The 20,844-nt window shown below is 48.6% G+C and overlaps 1 protein-coding gene across 1 annotated transcript; it reads left to right on the top strand.

Annotated features, from left to right (window-relative positions):
- Positions 1–7,927: 7,927 nt before the first annotated feature.
- Positions 7,928–19,610, top strand: LOC105456767 (metabotropic glutamate receptor). The gene is made up of 8 exons (XM_011701051.1): positions 7,928–8,481; positions 10,444–10,789; positions 11,240–11,771; positions 12,443–12,558; positions 14,127–14,398; positions 15,348–15,732; positions 16,402–16,873; positions 19,326–19,610. The coding sequence occupies exons 1-8, from the start codon at positions 7,928–7,930 to the stop codon at positions 19,466–19,468; spliced, it is 2,820 nt and encodes a 939-aa protein (XP_011699353.1). The 3' UTR covers positions 19,469–19,610.
- The last annotated feature ends 1,234 nt before the right edge of the window (positions 19,611–20,844 follow it).

The following is a 20,844-nucleotide window of genomic DNA, read 5'->3' as shown; positions in this document are numbered from 1 at the left end:
TGCAGCTCTATTTTTCTTTTCCGTAACAAGAAAGGCAAGTGATGGATTTGATTTGTAAACGCTTCGATTTTCTCGACAACCGACGAGAGTATTTTCTTCCCTTGCGGATATCTCATCCTCTTTCTGGGACACGCTATACCGCGCTTTCCTCGCATTACACTTTTCCTCAATATCGCACTTTCCTCAATATTACGTTTTAGTGCTCTCGCGGAGAAACGAAGTCAAAAATCGCCGCGCGGCCGATGATGCTTGACATTCGTCATGTCAAAATAAAATTTTTTTTTCTCTCCGACGCGGGACTGTCACCGGCAGACAAGGGAAATTCTCGACCCCGCGAATGACGCGTTCGGGCACTTCAAAGCATTTGAGAGAGCGAGAGAGAGAGAGAGAGAGAGAGAAACCACACGAGAAAAATCTTAATGACGTCGTCTACTACGAGAAACCCTCTTCACTCGGCTCTCGGCTGTCGACCGGATGGCGAGAGTGGAAAATGGTCGGCCCCTCGAGAGGCCGCCGCGGAAAGGCGACCCGCGGGTGCCTTCTTTTTTTATCCCGGAAAATTTCACTCGAGAATCCGACCACACACACACCCCTCCCCCCTTCCCTCTTTGCTCCCGACTACCGCTCGTCACAGTCGCTTGGCAGACTTCACAGTTTCGCCGGAGGGAAGTCGCGCGAAAATCGCGGGCATGTAACACGGCACTGCGCGGCGGAGAGAGCGGCGAACGCGTGCTCAACAGAGGGAGAAACAGAGAGAGAGAGAGAGAGAGAGAGAGAGAGAGAGAGAGAGAGGAAGGAAGGAGGAAGGGAGGAAGAGAGAGAGAGAGAAGGACGCCGGGCGGAACCGAGCGGAACCGAAAGCGAAGCGGCGCGGGGGAGGGTCGGGGGAGAGCGAGTGAGGGAGTGAGGGTGGTTTCGCTCGAGAAGGGGGTGGTTCGGTGGTGGCCCGCTCCGCTCGGTGGCCCGTTCGGCCAGTCGTGCTGTGGCGGCTGCAATCGCGACGTCAGTCACCCCCCCGGAGCCCTTCGAGCTCGCGCTGTCGCGGCGAGTTACGACATCCCCCGCGGGGACACGCGCACGCGAGCGAGGAGGACGACGAGCGTCCACGCGAGCGAGGGATGATAAGGTCGCCTCGCGGCCCGCACGGAAGGGATTCTCGCGCGAGACCGTCTCGCGCGATCGTCCGACCGCGATCGCCGTGATTGCGGAGGGAACGGGATTGAAAGCGAGACGGAAGGGTGTCTCCGAGTTACATCGAGCCGCTTAAATCTTTTCTCTCTCTCTCTCTCTCTCTCTCTCTCTCTTTCTATCTTGCCCTTCCCTCTCTTTCCCTTTCTGTCATTCCCGAATCCGAGAATCAATCCATCCGAATCCTTGCGGCTCGGAGCCTCGTGAGACCCCGAGGAATAATTCGCGAAAACTAATTCCCGACGAGCTTTCTCGCTCACCGTTGCGTTTCGATCAGATTCGCGGAGTGTCGAGGAGCGTGTTTTTCCTCGCTGCACGTTCTTAAGGGAATTCCCCGCCGAGATTCCCCGCGAGGAGGGCGCGAAACCGCGGAAAAAGCGAGGTCTCGTTCCTCTTCGGAATCGAAGTTACGAGCAAGATCCTCGCGTCGATCCCACCGTCGGTCCGACGACGACGACGACGACGACGAGATGTGTACCGAGTAGTGCATCCGCGAGAGATTCCGCGAAATGACTCGCGGCACGACGCGTCAAACCGCGGGGACGACGAGGGAACGCCAGCTGCCGAGGCTCGTCTAGACTCTTTCCCTGCACGCGCCACCGTATACCGTCGCCGTATCGTCGGCTGCAGGGTATTCCCGGATATTCGCGGGAGCGCGATAAATACCGAAGGATCTCATCCGCCGGCAGACGCGAGTCGCGAGGCGGGATTTCGCACGCGACGGGCAACCCCCCTGCCTCCCTCCGCGCGCGCGGAGCGAGAGTGAGAGAGTGAAAGACGAAGCCGAACGAGAGGGAAAGTTTTCGTGGGAGAAACGGGAAGTGTACACGCGCCCCGGCGCGCGCGGGCGGAGCGCGCGCGCGAGCGAGGAGAGTCCGTTCCGGCTGTTTCTCGTCTCGCGCGAGGGGAATCGATCGCGACTAATTAGCCGCGGACGCGGGGTGGCCGCTGTGGAGGTGCGCGCGGATTCGCCCGAGATCTCGATCGGTGATCTCTGAAACGCGCCTCCGATCGCGCGGGGTTCGTAAACATACAGCGACGGTTCGCGACGTTCGATTCGGACGATCGACGGAGCAGGACGCGGATTCCGCGACGGGCGGATCAACCCTCGAGGAGAGTCCCCCCCCCCCACCCCTCGAGTCTTCCCGTTGGTGCGCGTTTCCTTGGGAATTGTCTGTCCCGCGGCTGCGACTGGCGACACGAGCGACAAACGGCACGCGGGATCTATCCTGCGGAAGTTCTCCTCCCGCTCCTCTCTGGATCCCGGCACGGATCGATGCTGTTGTCACGCTGGGGAATTTCGCCGAGGCGTGGCGATAATCGGTACGGACATCAAGCGATAAAAACTTCGTTAAGTTATGAGGAAGTTATCTAGTTAGTTGTCGGGAGCGTAAATGTTTTTTTTTCTCTCTAACGTAAAAAGCTGGCTTCGGCTGGAAAATAACGTTAGGTGTTTGTTAAATTACGTGTGTATGTTTTTCTGTTAACACTTTCTGCATTTACTATGTAATAGCGTGTATTTTAAATCAAATATAAAAGTTGTGCAGGAGAGTATACTTTGTAGGAGAAACTTTTGTCAAGTTGTAAGAAAGTCTAAATTGGAAATTACTTTTCTTTTACACAGCTTTAAATAAATAAATGAAGCAATAGAATATTGTTTTATTTATTTGTTTTATTCTACTGAATATATAAATACTTTAATGAGAAACTATTTAAAAAGTTAGTGTTCAAGTTTTACATTTCTTAATCTTTAATGTTTGCTGTATACAACGTGAATTTTACACACACATTCACATATTGAATTAAATTCGACGATCATTTATTTATTTTTGAGGGTAGAGATCTGATTGTTAAAAAGAAATTCTTGGAACACAGAAACGAGGAACAGCAGAGGCTTAAGTCGAAGAGGTTTGGACAGAGAATTGAATCATTATTCTTTTAAAGATAAAAGAGAATCGAAACGTCTCTATTATACATAGCAATCCTTCGTATACTTCGTTTTGTCTTATACACTCCGATTCTTCGAATCTTCATTGATTCGTTCGTATTGGCCCCTATTGTTTTTTTTTTCAAAGATTCTTAATATTTTACGAGCTTTTCCCGCAACAAAAAAAGAAGCAGCGGTACTGAGAAAACATCATAAATTTATGCGAAAATATTATTAGGCACTAACTAAGATCCAGCTTTGACCGAATAAAGCTCTTTTCGCTTTTTTTTTGTGTACGGAAAGAACGATTTTGTTGGAGGATCTAAAAGAATTTCGCCGAACGCAGATCTGAAAATAATTTTGTTGGAAATTTAAAAATGATGAGCATTGCTATAAAACGTTTTGATATTTTAACAATCAATTTGAATGTCCAACAAAATTATTTTGATGATCTAAAATTATTTTCAGATCTGTGTTCAGCAAAATTTGTAGACCTTCCAGAAAGATCATTCTTTCCGTGTGTTATTCACATATTGGCCTATATTTCTTATTAGATATATTATAAAGAACAAATTATTTTATAAAATTTATGAAATCTTTTTGTTAAACATTCGAAACTTGCGTGCCTCGCCGAAATTAGCCAAAGAAACTGCGACTGAAAAGAATTACGATTGGACTCGAAAGCATATCTACATATTATAATTACAATCGAACGATCTTACTGGAAGGTCTAAAAATGTTGCTGGATACAGATCTGAAAATAAGTTGTTGAAAATTGAAAAATGATGAGTATTGCTGTAAAATATTTCGATATTCTAGCAACTAGTTTGAATTTTCTACAAAATTATTTTCGGCTCTGTGTCCATTAAAATTTTTAGACCTTACAGCAAAATCGTTCTTTCCGTGTAAGTATCTCGCGTGATATATTATTATATTTATTATATAGTTCTTATATTCAACATAAAAGAGTGCAGTATCGAGAAAAAGAGGGAGAGGGAATAATCGCTTTCGCGGAAAAGACACGTGTCATCCCTCGCTTTGGACGTCGCGAGCCGCATTAAACCCGCCCCGGCTTTTTAATTAGCTAAATGAGGCGAGTCCGCCGCTCTGGTTCTTTTCCGCCGCGCTGACGCGATCGCGATTTGTGTGCACCGAGGATGGTGAAATTATTAAAGACGCCCGTCGATTAGCGGCGATGCACGGAAGCGAACGGCCGGAAGCAATCTGGGCGCGCGCTCCATTCCGCGCCACCCTCTGTATCTCCTCTCCTCCTCCTCCTCCCCCTTCTCCTCGGTCCCTTCGTCCGCTCACTATTTCCACGCAGTTTGTTCCCCGAAAAGAGGGCGGCAAAGGGAAAACTTCCCGTTTTCTCTGTTCCCTCTCCCACTTCCACCCCTCGCACTCTTCCACGCGTCCCGTCGACAAGTCGAACGATTATTGCCCGGATTATCGGAGCAATCTCGAAGCGATTCGCAATATTATCTGTGTTTACATACATCGCGCCCCTGTGTTTGTGAGCTATTTCCACGGCGGTTACAACCTCCTCCTCTCTCTCTCTCTTTCTCTCTCTCTCTCTCTCTCTCTCTCTCTCTCTCCTGTCCCGTCACGAGAGAAAGATAGAGAGAGAGAAATATGAGCAAGGGAAGGGAGGGCTTTCCTCCCAGCTCTTTTTCCCCCCGCGATCCCGGGAGGGTGTTTCATCACCCGGGTCAAACGGTTACGGGATTACCGGGGCGATCCGCGATGCGATTCGCGATATTACGCGTGTTTACACAATCGCGCCCTTGCTAATTCCACCCCGCGCGCGGAGACGAGGAACGGAGAATGGGACGGGGTGAGGAAGAACGGTGGAGGGATGGGGGAGATGGGAGGAGGAGAGGAGCCAAAGAGCAGAGAGGAGAAACCGTTCCTGGTTTCCGTCGTTCGAGTCTCGAACGGGATTACGGGATTACGGGGCCAATCTCGGGATACACGTACACGTATATACACATATTTATATATATATTCGCGCCCTTGCCCTTGCCCGACCCCTGGCCTCCCCCGTCCCGACCACGCCGCGCCCACCGCCTCTTCGTCACCCTTTCATCCTTCCTCTTCGCGCCGTCCTCGTCGAGATGTAGTCCTCCAACGCTATACGTGCCGATGTATATGCATATCCCCGCGTATATATGTAGAACGTAGCACGCATTAGCAGTTTCCCGAGCAATCACGAGCCGGAAGTCGTCGGCGAAATTATTAGTCCGAAAAGCGGATGCGCTTATATATAGGCTATAGGCGAGAAGCCGATACCCCGTTTTCCCCATGGCGCAACTCGCTCTCGCTCGGAAGTCGGCCTCCATCACCGCCGCCGATGAATTTCTCCTCCCTCGGGAGGAGAGATCTCACCCTTCCTGCCGCCGCCTCCTCCTCCTCTTTCTCCTCCCGTCTCCTCAATCCTTCCCGCACGATCGTCCGTTTCCGGGAAAGTTTAAATGGATCGCGCAATAATGTACATCTACATATCGCTCATTTGCTACAACAACGATATAGCTCGAGAAACAAAATTTCCCAGTTCGAATGTTTTAAATAATTAAAATTTTGTAATATCACTTCTAAATGTGATTTTGGTCTACCGATTGTAAAGGAACAAAAGTAGTTAGCTCTTCATTTAGAGAGAAGAAATCTCACCCTTCCTTCCGCCTTCTCCTCCTCCTCCTTCTCCTCCCGTCTCCTCAGTCCTTCACGCACGACCGTCCGTTTCCGGGAAAATTTAAATGGATCGCGCAACGATGTATATCTATACATATCGCTCATTTGCTACAACAACGATATAACTCGAGAAACAAAATTTCCCAGTCTGAATAGATGTTTTAAATAATTAAAATTTTGTAATATCATTTCTAAATGCGATTTTGGTCTACCGATTGTAAAGGGACAAAAATATTATTAGCTCTTCATTCAGTAGAGTAGAATTCTAATTCTTAATTAAAATTCTTTTTTCTTTGCAAACGGTTTAGAAACTTCAATCTTTGAGTTAGGTCGCAGTTATTGTTGACGAAATGAACGATATGTACTCTTGGCGTGCGCGACTTCAATTCAACGTTCGCGTTGAGCATGCAAATCGGGATCTCTCAGTTCTGTCGATCATTCATGGAATTTTGCAGGATTGTCGCGCGCAGCAGCCCGCCACGAGCCCGCCGCGACACGACCGCCTGTATCTTGAGTCCGCGGACGCGGACGGGGAAGGAGACGAGGGTAGCGGAGCGGTCGTCGCGCCTCGTCGCCGTCCTCGAACTGGGTCGTCGTCGCTTTGAAATTCAAAGCTAGACCACGCCGCGCGCCGCCGTCTCGGATTTAAAAGGGCCGGGGTGGCCGCCACCGTTTCGTCGCGCTCTCGTTGCGAGGAGCTCGGGTGAGATTAAACTCCGTTTAACAAGTCGGAAATTCCCATCGTCTGGAAGAAAAGAACGGCGGCAAGGCGAGAGGCGAAGGACGAAGGAGGAGGGAAACGAGAGTCGCGTGTCTTTCTGCCGGGGAAGGAAGAGGAGGATTATTCCGTAAGGTAGGCCGGAAGAAGAAAGGAGCCGGAAATTCGACGGAACCCCAGCTCGGGGAGAGGAGGCCTTTCGATGGCCGCGATGACGTCGATGTCGACGACGACGACGACGATGACGACGATGACGCCGGGATGGGAAACGACGCCGAACGATCCTTCCGGCACCTGAGTGCCACCCGATATACATATATAACACTTCACTCATCCCGGATTCCGGGACGAGTTATCGTAACAACGGACGTCCGTGGCATTCGCGATAACCGCGTCGGACATTTCGAGATCTTTCTTGAAAGAAGACTCCGGGAAGAATTCCGTGCTTGTCCATTTTCTTGAATCGACCTCGACATTCGTTCGGGGAATAAAGGAAAAACGAGAGAAAGAAGAGAGAGATAGAGAGAGAGAGAAAAAGAGAGCAAAAAGAACTCGTTGCGGGAAAACTCGAGCAGAGATAATATACTACAGCGTGAGGAATCCGAAGAACGCCCGGGGGCGACTCGAGAAGGTGATCGTGATAGACGCGAGATCGACGGTATACTCCCAGCCGGGATTACGTTCCGCTCTCTATTCGCTCGTACCCTTCCTCTCCCCCCCCCCTCTCCTCCGCCCTGGAGGGATGCCTAACGCGGAAAAGCGCACTCGATCGGTCGCGATTGAGCGATCGTGGGACGATCAAAAGGTACGCGGTCAGTGGTGCGCGAATTCCGGGATCGCTGCAGCTGGCGGGGAACCCCGCGGCCCTGCTCTTTCCCCGCGCGAATCGAGGAAGCGTCTGCCTCGGTCGCGTTGACCGTAGGTCCATTTCGGGAATTTCCTGCGGCAGCAGGGAAAAGTGCGGTGACACTCTACCAGCTACTGTAGAGAGTGGAGTCTCCTCCCGAATCCGAAGTCACAGGGAAGGGACGCGGCGATCGGACAATTTCTTTTTCACCGGACAATTAATCCCGTCAGCTCCGATGTTAGAAAATCGTGGATTCGACAATTTATCCGTTTGTTAACGAGTGGAACATTAGGGAGTCCGCGATTGCGAAGATGTAGAGGGTGAGAATTCGCGCGCGCGCGAGTGAGGGCGAGTGAAGGGATGGGAGACTCTTCGCTTCGAGACAGCTGGCTTCGCACGGCACGAGGAACTAGAAACTTGATCCCGACGGACGTAACGGGGAGCGAGGCGGACCGTGGCTCTTAGGATCTCCTCAGGATCTGCGGGACGAGGGGCGTACTTATGGGACTGTCAAGTGCGACGTGAGAGAGAGAGACGGCGCGCAATCAAGGCAGTTAAGATGCGCCAGCGTGTGCCTTGGCCGTTGCTGCTCCTGACCCTGTCGCTGCAGCGTTTAACGAGCCTGTCGACGGTGCGGTCGAAGACGCACAGCGAGGCGGTGCTGATATCCGGCGACATCGTGCTGGGCGGGCTGTTCCCGGTGCACGAGAAGGGCGGCGGGACCGCGTGCGGGCCCAGCATCTACCACCGCGGCGTGCAGCGCCTCGAGGCGATGCTGTTCGCCGTCGATCAGATCAATCAGGATCCGAACATACTACCGGGCGTCACCCTGGGGGTGCACATCCTCGACACGTGCGGCCGCGACACGTACGCGCTCAATCAGAGCCTGCACTTCGTCCGCGCGTCCCTATCCAACATCGACATCAGCGTGCTCGAGTGTGCGGACAAGTCGACGCCCAGGGTGAAGAGGACCGCGAGCGCCGGACCGATCTTCGGCGTGATCGGCGGCTCGTACAGCTCGGTGTCGTTGCAGGTGGCGAATCTGTTGCGGCTCTTCCACATACCCCAGATATCGCCGGCGTCCACGGCCAAGGCGCTCAGCGACAAGACCAGGTAAGACGGATTCCCCTCGAGGGGAAATTGGCTTTTTTTTAATAAATATTTACATTATTGGTTCAAATGTTGGCTCCCTTCGTGTTTGCCGAGTGAAATAAAAATGTTACAGTTCTAAAAGATAAAGTTGCAGAGGTCACCCAGAAGGACCTTTCTCCCCCTGGAAGTTTTTTTTATATTTTTTTTTTGCGCAGCTAAAAAAGCGATCTTATTTAAGATGGAATTTAACAGGGAACGGCAAAATGACGGAGAGAGAAACCGTGAGACAAGTTTTGCGGCAATCTAATAATCGTATAGATTCTTTAAATCCTGATCGACGATTCGAATTACAAATTCGCATTCCAATCGTTCGTTATCGAGTTTATTCAAGACATATTTCATAAATCCTCTGCTTTGCAATTCCGTATATTTGAATAATCAATCGATCTCTCCATTATTCTTCAGAATTTATAGCTTCCGGTTAAATTTTGATTTTTTCATGAAAAATTCATATAATCTTCTTTTTCAAAATTTAAGTTCGACCAATTAGTGACGCAAACAATCAATGATTCGTCCGATAAGGCTTGAGTTGTAATTAATGTGAGCATTTCGACATTCCCGCCAGGTGCCTGTTAGTTTGACATCGTTTGTCGATCTCATGTAATTGTCATTAGAAAACTTCCGATTACTGTTCAAACACTCGTTACGGGTGACTTTGATGAGTACGTATCTGATAGAAACGACCGTTTAAATGTAACTCAAGGTTGCACGATATCTAAAAGATATTAATGCCTTTTACCAATCATTAATCTTCCAAATGAATCTAGGAAATGAATTGTTAATAATTCAAAATTGATAACAGTAGACGCCTATTCAATTAACAACACTGAGGCCTCTTTTTTCACAAAAAACGGCAGTCTTTAAATTTCTTGCAACAGAAAAATAATATTATATGTTACACATATAACATACCCATAATTATATTAATTATATTTTTATACTGTACGTATTATATGTGTAAAATACAGGGTGGATACTAATTGTAAGTAATATAAATGATTGTAAAAAATGATTAGTGACGCAAATTCAAGATAAAAATTTCACATGATCGAAATACTTTCAAAGGGATTCAAAGATAATTTTTAGAAAAGAGTAAAATTTTTTCTTCACCTTTGACATCCTGTATCTTTGAAACTAAGCCGTTTTGGACGGGTGCAGGTCATATAAAATTTTCGTCTTGAATTTATGTAAGAAACCGCGTCTTAAAATTTTTTACATTACTTGATATTAATTTAATTTAGTATCCATATGTAGAATATATAAAAGTGTATAATCATATATTTAATATATATAATTCCTTTATAAAAATAAAGTACTAGTGCGCACTAGAAGTAATTTCGCTTATTACTTATCCAGCAATTACTTAATTAATGGGACACGACCGCGCGACGTGGCAAGGAAAAAGTAGTTTTCCTATCCCAAGATCTATCTACATTTCATTAAAAATTACAACTCATTATAACTGGGATGAGTAATGATACTACTAATGACACTACTGCGAATTTAATATCGACTTCTACACTGCTAGTCACAAGTAGTGGCACTATTCATTATACCAGCAGTGACATTATTAATGTTACTACTGTAGCTGGTAGTGCGCAATAGTTTATTTTTACGCGGGTATCGTAGATATTTAAATATCATTTAATTATTATATAGCATATATCGCATGATTATCATACATATTTAAATAAAATATCATATAATTGTCATATATTATACATATGCATAATTATCATACATACTTAAACAAAATATCGTATAATTATCATATATTATATATAGGATAATTATTATATATATTTAAATAAAACATGAATAAACGATCATGAGCAAAAACGATTAAATATCTAGCTTGACAAAACGAACGATTGTGAGTCTTAATTGAGTGCTTTCTGAATGTCCCGCTTGTTTGATCTTCAGGTTCGACTACTTCGCGAGAACAGTACCGCCGGACACCTTCCAGTCGATCGCGCTGGTCGACGTGGTGAAGAGCGCCAACTGGTCGTACGTCTCCACCGTGTACTCGGAGGGCAGCTACGGCGAGTACGGGATCGAGGTGTTCACGCGCGAGGCCACCGAGCGTAACGTCTGCATCGCCGCCGCGCTGAAGGTGCCCAGCGCCGCCGACGACAAGGTCTTCGATGACATCATTCAGCGGCTGAGCAAGAAACCGAACGCCCGCGCGATCGTCCTGTTCACCCGGGCGGAGGACGCCCGCGGCATCCTCGAGGCCGCGAGACGGTCGAATCTCAGCCAGCCGTTTCAGGTCGGTGCCGGGGAGACCAGTTTTATTTGCAGGACCCCCTCAATACGGCTGGCAACTTGGGACCAGCATGGCATGGAACACCCCGTGTCTTTTCTCCTTTTTATTATTGATTAACAATTATATATTTCTCGATCGGTTTCTTCAAAGTCCAAGCGTTCACCTTGTGGTCTTTCTTGCGCAAAGTCTCCGTGTTGCCAGCAAGTTGTTTCTCGAAGCGCGATCAAAGTTATATTTCGAAGTGCTATCTATCGTGGTTTTCTCCCTATAAAATGATATTCCTATGACCTCGTGTCTCTCCATTGTACCTTTATCATTATTGTCTTTTCTATTCTGTCGAAACAAAAAACGAGATTCCGTAATATGCTCCCCTTCCGTCTCCCTCACCCTCTCACCCCCTTGAATTTTTGCGCTCTCAAAATTCCTCAAACAGCGATCGAACGTCTCCTGCAGTGGCTGGCCAGCGACGGCTGGGGCCGACAGAGCAAGCTGGTCGAGGGCCTCGAGGAGGAGGCCGAGGGCGCCATCACCGTCGAGCTGCAGTCGAGGAACATCCCCGGCTTCGACACCTACATGGAGTCGCTCACCCCGGAGAACAATCGGCGTAATCCGTGGTTCGGCGAGTACTGGGAGGAGGTGTTCGGCTGCACCCTGCAGCGCCGGAACGCGGCGGCGGAGCGCCTCGGCCCGCAGATCTCCGGATGGCGGATGACCGGCGCCGGCGGCGGCGGCGGCGGCAGCGGCGGTGGCGGCAATCAGAGTCTGGTCAGCATCTGCTCGCCTGGGCTAAGGCTCAGCGCGGCGAGCGGCTACGAGCAGGAGTCCAAGGTGCAGTTCGTCGTGGACGCGGTCTACGCGTTCGCCCTCGCGCTCAATAAGCTGCGCCGCGACCTCTGCGGGCGCGGCGAGGGCATGTGCTCGTCAATGGCCAACTACGACCGCGGCGCGTTCTATAAGAATTATCTGCTGAACGTGTCCTTTGTAGGTGAGTCCCTCCGATTGACGGCAGGCAGCACCTATATATATATATATATATATATCCGCGTCCGTACAGTATATACCCCGGCGGCAAAACGGGAGCATACAATCGTGACGGCGCGACACGGCGCCGTTTGTCCGCCTCTTTTGTCGCCCGTTCTTTTTCTCGCCCGGCCCTTCTCACCCTTTCTCGCAACCGCCGTCCTCTCCCACCGCCTTTCGTTCTAAGGGTGAAGCTGAAGAACCGCTGAGAGGGGGCAGGGGGCGGCAGAAGGAGCGGAGAAAGGCTGAAGAAGTGCTCGGTGAAACGGCGTTGGACGGGATAATCGACGAAGCGATCGATCTTAAGGGAATTAAATCCCGTCGCGGCTTCGACAAAAATGAGAATCTATCGAAAATAGAGTGCTGTCAAATCGAATTAATTGAGAGCTATTCACGAGCTGCTCTTGGTGCTCGCGTATTATTATTACTTTTTTTAGTGCTTTTTGTTTCGGGATATTATTTTAAGCTCCTGTGGAATTATTACGCGCGCGCGCGCGCGAAAAAGAGAGAGAGAGAGTGAGAGGGGGAGGGAAGCTGTCGTCATCGAAATCGAATCGTTAATTTGGGATATCGCCCCCGGGACTCCGCGGGCCGCGGCGAGTAATAACGCAGTCACCCGACGTTAATATTTTACAGACGCCGCCGGCAGCGAGGTGAAATTCGACGAGCACGGAGACGGCCTGGCGCGATACGAGATCCTCAATTTCCGCAAGGGGACGAACAACAACGGCGGGAACGGCTATCATTATCGGGTAAGGCTCATTCCTTGTGCACCCTAATTACTGTAACGCGCTATTATATCCCTCGCCGATGCATAATTGAACGAACTGTCCGCCCGCCGGGAGCAAGATAAATTCAATTGGAACTCCCGGCCCGAAGGGAGCCCCTCCCTTCGCAAACTTTAGTTTTCGCTCGCTAATATGCAGATGAAGTAGCGCTCGAGATTTTCCGACGGTCGGACAATCTGAGCAGAGTGTTCGAGCCCCGTGTTCGAGAGTTCGAATAGTTAACCGAATCTCCTCCCCTTTCCATTCCACAAAGATGATCACGTTCTAACGATTCGGGTTTCGGCAAAACACAGCAAAGTGTTCGCAGCTTAAATTCATTTTAATGGATCTTTAGAAGGTTGAAGCCAATATCGAGAACGTACCGATATTTTTCTGTTCGTTTCACAGAACTCGATTCTCGTCATCAATTTGAGCAGCGTTCATTACAATTCGAATTCCCCGTGGATATCATTCCGACGAATCTGATTCGAGTTCCGGCAAAATGGCAAAACAATGTGTCGAGCTTTATTTCAGAGCTTTAATCTGGAAATTGCGAAATCAATACCGAAAATATCGTCCCGATATTCCTCGATGTTTTTGAACAGCGGCCGAAATAAAATTCCCCGACAGCTCGGCAAACGTCGCGTGTCTAGTGTTTCCCGGCGTAATCGTAGACTGTTAAATCGGGCAGCTACCGCCATTTATTTACTCGGTGCACGGTATTTTTTGAGTATATATACCCCCAGTTTCTACAACGTATCGCGCGTCGTTAATACGCCGTGTAAAGCCGCGGGGGGGTCCGCGCTCGCGGGCGCGATCGATGTGACGCGACGCGGAATCGGGCCGAAGAGCGAATGCGCGAAGAAGAGCCGCGGCTCTGTCTTTTTAACGAGTAATTAAAGTTGCCCGACGGCTGTACTTTCGAGAGCCTGCGAGAGCTTCCAGGAAATCGCCCGGAGGTAGCCGCGCGAGGTAGAATGAATAGCCCTCCGGCCAAGAAAAATATAACGGTGTTTATAGAGAACGGGAAAATTAGAAGTTAATGGGGGCAATGGAATTGACGTTGAAAGTATAATTAAAATTAAACCAACTGTATCAGTGATTAATAATAACGGAACAAATAGCGATAATGTAGAGAACGTAAGAAATAAATTAAAAAATAAATTACTTTGTAAATTTTTTGTTGCTCAATTTGTAAAATCTGCAGCAACAAAGGACCGTGTCAAAATGTAATTTAAAAAGAAATTACGTAAAGATGGAAAAAATACGTTGAAATCTCTCTCTAAAAATACAGATAAAATATCTGTATTTCTAGAGAGGATGGAATTTTAGAATCATTCAGAATTCTTCTCTTTCTCTCTCTCCCTTCTCTCCCTCTCCCTCCTCTCTTTCTCGCGCGCGCGATTAACTGGCGGTCGACGGAAAATTTGACCGGCTTCCAAATCGCGAAACGAGACGCTTGCGCGCGCTGGGGGGGGAAAGGGGAGGGGAGGGGGAGGTTTCAGTCGCCGGGTCAACCACGTGCCAAAATCTCTCTCTCTCTCGGTCGACAGGTGGTGGGCAAATGGTACAACTCCCTGGACATCCGCACGGAGGAGATGGTGTGGGCGCACGGGACGAAGGACATACCGATCTCCGCGTGCTCGCTGCCCTGCGAGCCAGGTATGATAAAGAAGCAACAGGGTGACACTTGTTGCTGGGTGTGCGACCAGTGCGAGGCGTACGAGTTTGTCTACGACGAGTACACCTGCATGGACTGCGGCCCGGGTTTCTGGCCGCACCCCGACAAACGGGGCTGCTATCAGCTACCGGTCAATCATATCAGGTACGGCGCACTCTTGTCCCGAAATTTTAAATTTCCCCGTGGCGTGACCTTCTCGCTCGGTGACTCGCGAAAGACATATATCGCGGTAGGTTTAATCCCAGGATTGATGGAGACGATCGCGGAATTTTTGGGATAAAGGAGAAGCTATCGATCGCGAGATGAAATTACCTCGGGGATTTACCGCGGAAGTGTGGCTTATGGTGGCTTCCAAGATTATCCGAAAAGAGAGAAGAAAGTGATTTCATCCTTTAAGAATTTTAAGAGTCGTACGTTCAATAGATAAGGTTCGCTTGACGTGAGATTTCTCTGTAAAATTTTAATTTTGGAAAATTTCCAAAATTCAGATTTCGGGGAATGTTAATATTGGGATTAATGGAAACGCGATCGTGGAATTCGGGATAAAGGGAAAAATACTGTAAGACTAATTTAGCTCGAGAATTTACCTAGAAATGTGACTTATGGTCATTTCCAAGATTATCTGAAAAGAGAAGAAAGTGATTTCATTTTTTAAGAATTTTTAGAGCAGTATATTTAATAAACAGCTTGATGCAAGAATTTTCATATAAGTTGGGAATTTTGGAAAATTTCCAAAATTTAACGGATTTCATGCGCGACGAAAGCTCCAGTGAAAACTTTAAAAGGGAATTAATTTATTATTCATTGTATTCTCATTACTGTTTATTTTGCTAAAGTTTAAAATTGCTTTTTCCCAGAATTGCCCTGTAATAGATTGCATTCGCGCTCATTATTATTTATATGTTACCAAAATTTAAAATAAAATTGCTTTCCGAGAATCGAATGTTCGTCTACAATAGAATTGAAAGGGAATTAATTATTACCATAGAATTTGCGGCGTGTTGTGTTTTCCCAAATTGGCCAAACCGAACGGAACCGGGTTGTATCAATTAAACGCGATCCGCGCGCGTTCGCGCGCGTCCACTTTCACCAGGTGGAGCAGCGCCTTCGCCATCGCGCCCGCGGTGATATCCGGCCTGGGCATCGTGGCTACTCTGGCGGTGGCGTGCCTGCTCTTCCAGCACCGCGACACCCCGGTGGTGCGCGCCTCCGGGCGCGAGCTCACCGTGATCCTGCTGGCGGGCGTGCTGGTGTGCTACCTCAACACCTTCGTGCTCCTCGCGACGCCGACCACGGCGATCTGCGTCCTCCAGCGCTTCGGCGTCGGCGTGAGCTTCAGCGCCGTGTACGGCGCCCTGCTCACCAAGACCAACCGGATCGCCAGGATCTTCGACTCGGCCTCGAGATCCGCCGTAAGACCGCGGTACATCAGCCCCACGTCGCAGGTCTGCGTCGCGGCCGCGCTGATCGCCTTCCAGGTAAGGTGGGATCCTGATCCCGATTACAGAAAAACGAAGTGCCCATTTCGAACCAGACTGCAATTTCCAGATAACATATAATTCAAAATCGGAATGTAACAAGTCTTCAAGACTCAAGACGTCTTTTCGACGCATTTTAGAAGTCTCTCATAGAGATGTCTTTAAGGCATCTCTCTCGTAAAGATGTCTTTAATTTTTTGGACATCTTTAAAAACGTTTTATGCTTCGATTTTGGACTTTGTATTGTCTGGATTACTATAATTTAACTATATAATATATAGTCATTTTTGGTACCAACTATATTTGTTTAGTAAAACTATAAATATGATTATCATTGCTAACATTATAGCAACAGTAACTATAAAAATGAAGCTTCTAACCATAATAATTATTTTACCATGCAATATAGTTATAAATACCAAACACTTTTCTCTCAGTGCATTCTTGTCATAGAAGATACGTGTATACTTCTATTCTATTCGATTCTTGGTGATCTTGAATGAGAAAGAAATCTGTAATCTTCGTTTAAAAAATGTCTAAAGTACTTAACTAGAGGTATACTAAAATTTGGTTCGAAATAGGCACTTTAATCGACTTTCGCGCGTTTTGTTTTATCGAGACGGGGAGAGAAACAGAGAGAAAGACGATTTTTCTTTTTAATTTCCCGAGGTGGTGCTGACGCTGGTCTGGATGATCATCGAGCCGCCGGGTACCAGGTACTCGTACCCGGATCGCCGTCAGGTGATCCTAAAGTGCAACATTCAGGACATGAGCTTCCTGTTCTCCCAGCTGTACAACGCCCTGCTGATCCTCATCTCGACCGTGTACGCGGTGAAGACGCGCAAGATCCCGGAGAACTTCAACGAGAGCAAGTTCATCGGCTTCACCATGTACACGACGTGCATCATCTGGCTCGCCTTCGTGCCGATCTACTTCGGCACCGGGAACGTCCACGAGACTCAGATCACGACCCTCTGCGTGGCGATCAGCCTGAGCGCGTCCGTCACCCTGGTCTGCCTCTACTCGCCCAAGGTCTACATCATCGTCTTCCAGCCGGACAAGAATATACGCGGCAAGGTCTGCATGGGCAGCACGTTCAAGAAGCAGGGCAGCAGCGCCGGCGCGTCCTCCATGACGAAATGTGAGGGTGGCACTTCACTCGTTGGTAATTACGAGCTCGTCCCCTCCGCGACCGTCGCCGCGAGCTACGTGATCTGACGGTTAATTTCGTAGGACGGTCTTTTCTTTTTCCCAAAATGCGAACAAAATTGCGTGGCGTGCCACGAAAAATTTTTCTTTTGCAGAAACGGACGTGTAATGCCTCATGTGTCCTCGTTATATCTCGTTTCGCACAGATAATGCTTTGATAATTAATTATCTAACGAAGATGGACAAATGGATACTTCGATAAAATTGACGGAATTGATCTCTTCTATGTGTTAAAAAGTGTCTAGAAAATAATGAGGAGATTATAAAGATGATCGTGAAGATAAGATTACAAAGAAGGGGCAATAAAGGAGCGCCAACGCTTAATTAACGCGACAGTTAATTTAGACGGGACCTTTTTAATCCGAGCTTGAGTGTGAGCCTCTTGCCTACGGAGGATTGATTGTCAGGTCGCGCGCGTGACGTGAGCGTGACGTGGAATAAATAATAATGTAAACGCCGGCGAAGAAGAACGGCGGGGGGGGACAGGGGGGACGAGCGACGGGGCGAGGAGGGGAGAGTGCATCTCACCCCTTTTCCAGAGAGGACGGCTTTAAAAGGGACTCGTAGCGTAAATCCGGCGACTGAATTCACCGTGTGCTGTATCGAAAAATATCCGATATGACATCCGATCCGTGCAGCGCGCCGCGCGACGAATCGGCACCGCTCCGCTCCGCTCCGTCGCCGTTCGCCGGGCGCTCTCTCTCTCTCTCTCTCTTTCTCTCTTTCTCTCTCTGATAAACGGGAACGGGGCGAAAAGAAAGTAATCGATACGCGAGAGGGAGCGACGGCGACGACGACGACGACGACGGCTTGATATTCGATAGTAAAACGCGGCCGGTTTGTAACGTCCCGGCCGGAAAATCTGGGCCAATCCGCGCGGATCCGGAAAGCTTCTAGTTTATTAAACGCTTTATTTATGAGCCGCCCCCCCTGTCCCCGTCCACCGTCCGCGCTTCGCTCGAACGGTCGTTTCCCGTCCCTTACGCGCCTCTTTTCAACCCGGGATCGATTAATAACGTTAATTTCCCGCGTGGAAACTCCCGTTATTGCTACCGTTTGGTCCCGTGATTAACCAGCGGCGTCGGGCTACGCAATCACGAGGCGGATTAAAGGACGTCAGCGCGCGCCCGCTATAATGGTCCCCCCGGATGATTCCGCCCCTTATAAGCGGCGCTAAATTATTAAGTTAATACGGCGCGCCAACGCCAGTTCTGCGGTCCTTTGTCCTCTTGCGAATTTATAGGCGGATTATCCGAGGGAAATTTTAGAAATCCCCCTCGCGTCGCGCGCGACGGCCGCGGCGTGGAAACGGCGATTACGTAATATCGGTCGTTTTCCTTTAAAGCGAATTTTAAAGCTCCGGGCCTCTTCCCGTCTCTCCTCCGCAGCTCCGGGCGTACTCGAGCTTACGACGTCAGAGACGAGAAAAAGAGGGAGTCGCGCGAATTTTTCTTCTCTCCCCCCCTTCCCCTCTCCGGCCCCCTTTTATTTTTCATTTTCATCGAGATAAATTAGCCTTCGATCGCGCTTACACGCGTGTGTTTCATCGATAAAATACACTCCCGCAACTTTTTGTTGCTCCCGCATAGCTTTTTATTACTCCGCGCGTACGAGATTCAATCTGCATTAGTCCTATACCTACCCTCCCGGAGCGGAAATGGACCTTGAATCTATAACGCGATTTACTCGACATCGCTCGACATTTCGACGCGTTCGTTAAAAAATTAACGACATCGTTAGAAAGCAGCGCGGTAGAAGCAGCCAGGGATTTTCGATCGTTTTCTTTTTTTTTTTTTGACAGGGAGAGTCGCGATCAGCTGCTTATCGACTCACGCGCCGAAAAGCCTTCGAGCCTTCGCGGCGATGCGACGGGAGAAAAAAAAAGAAAAGAAAACAGCGGTCTCGACGACCGACTGCAAGAGGAAGATTCGCGCGAATCTTTTCCACAGATTTCCAGTGAAGAAATCTGTGATCTTCTCGCTTCTGACGTCATAATTCGATACGGCTGCGGCTAGAAGGTAACGGGCGCATCCCGCCAAGGTCTTTCCCTTCGACCCGGGGGGGGGGGGGAAGAGATCGGTTTATTACTGAAAATCATTTTATTCATAATGAATTTAAGTTTTTGTCGCGCCCCCCCGGCAGCCGTAACGCCGATACGCCAACGCGGCGACGAAGAAATCCAATTATTTTATCGTGACGGCACGTGTTGACACTGGTCGGAGGTCGGCGGTAGGACCCCACGACCCTCCCTCGAGGGAGTCCGCGCGCGCACGACAATGCATTCCAGGCATTCTCGCTGCCATTCAAACCATTCGCTTCCTGTTTTTCCCTCCTTCCTCCCTGTCCACGGGAGTGACTATAATGAAGCTTCTCTAATTTTGCAGACACGGGCGAGTCGGCGAGCGAGAACGTGCCCATGCAGGGCGCCCTGACCGCGGCGGTGCGGACGTCCGTGGGGGTCACCGAGATCTCGCTGACGTCCAGCACCACCAGCAAGACCAATAACGAGCAAGTGGCGCAGTTGTAGGCTTAAACATCGTGTGACACTACTTGATGCAAGAAACAGAGATAAACAGATAGAAAAAGAGAGACGCACACACGGCGGCGCATCGTTGGATGTGTCCGGAAAGAGAGAGAATGAAATTAAATTAAAATTGTGCTGGCATTGACGTTTATAAATTTTAATCTGTTACCGGAGGAGGAGATTGATAATTGAACTGCAATTCTCGAAAGTCGAATGTCGACGAGGACGCTGAGCGTCTCGCGACCGCGGTTATCGTTCACAGCATCTACCGTCAATCAAGAAAAAGACCGAGAGAGAGAGATCATCGTTATCACGATCGCTGTTGTCGTTATTGTTACTGTTGTCTTTGTGCATAAATTATATACACACATATATATAATAAACAACACACACACACGCACACACACACACGCACACACACACGCGCGCGCGCGCACACACACACACACACACACACACAACATGCGACACGCATAAAAATACATATACGTGCATTTATCGAGCAAGTGTATACCGTGTGATCCACAAATTCTAGTCGAGCACCTCGCGACTTGTATGATTTCGATTAGGAGCGTAAATGTTGATCTCGCGTCAATTCCACCTGTTCGCTTGAGAAACTCTCGTTTATTTATCGGCCGGTTCACACCAGGGGACGCGTCCCCTTTCCTCCGACACTTTCCTCTACCATAATTTTTGAGAGCCGGGAGCCTTCCGACGGGATGATCGTATGCAGTGGACAATAATTAAATAAATGTACTTAAAGCGAGCACAATTAACTTATCCCCGGAATATCGAGAATACTATCCCGGAAATACATTGATTTCGACTCGATTGTTTCCCCAACCCCGCCCCCTCCCCCCAATCACCCCTTTTCTTACGCGTTTTGAAGCGACTGGCGAAAACTGATCGAGTGTTTCGGAAATTGCGCGAGAATTATTACCGCGAAATCGTTCGTCTCTCGTTTTGGAAATATATTAACTACTTGTATCCTTTCCGCGATACCTATTGAACTAAAGAGAGAGATTCTTTTTTTTTGTACGTGTAACCGTCTATTCTCTTTTCTCTCTTTTTTTCTATTACGTCGGGTTTCATAGGATTTTTGAAACGTTTGATCAATTTTGCGAATAACTGAGGAGACGAAGAGAGAGAGAGAGAGAGAGAGAGAGAGAGAGAGAGAGAGAGAGAGAGAGAAGGAGCAGACAGGAAGAGAGAGTGTGCTTAAGGAGAGGAGAGAATCCGCGGGGAGAAAGGAATCTCGCTTCTCTTTCTCTCTCCCCTCTCTTTCCCCCCTTTTTTTCNCCCGGGTTATTCCAAGAGAGAGAACTAGCGCGAAGAGAAGAGAACGGAAGAAGCGAGCGCGAGCGAACACACGAGCAGAG

This window comes from Wasmannia auropunctata, unplaced genomic scaffold, assembly GCF_000956235.1.
Source record: "Wasmannia auropunctata unplaced genomic scaffold, wasmannia.A_1.0 LD335556.1, whole genome shotgun sequence".
In the NCBI taxonomy this organism is placed as follows: domain Eukaryota; kingdom Metazoa; phylum Arthropoda; class Insecta; order Hymenoptera; family Formicidae; genus Wasmannia; species Wasmannia auropunctata.
Note: the sequence above shows the minus strand (reverse complement) of the source record. Positions and strands in the feature narration are given on the sequence as shown.

Coding starts and splice junctions, on each gene's coding strand:
- LOC105456767 (XM_011701051.1), top strand. CDS start 7,928: ATGCGCCAGCGTGTGCCTTGGCCGTTGCTGCTCCTGACCCTGTCGCTG. Junction 8,482..10,443: donor GCGCTCAGCGACAAGACCAG/GTAAGACGGATT, acceptor TTTGATCTTCAG/GTTCGACTACTTCGCGAGAA. Junction 15,733..16,401: donor CCGCGCTGATCGCCTTCCAG/GTAAGGTGGGAT, acceptor TAATTTCCCGAG/GTGGTGCTGACGCTGGTCTG.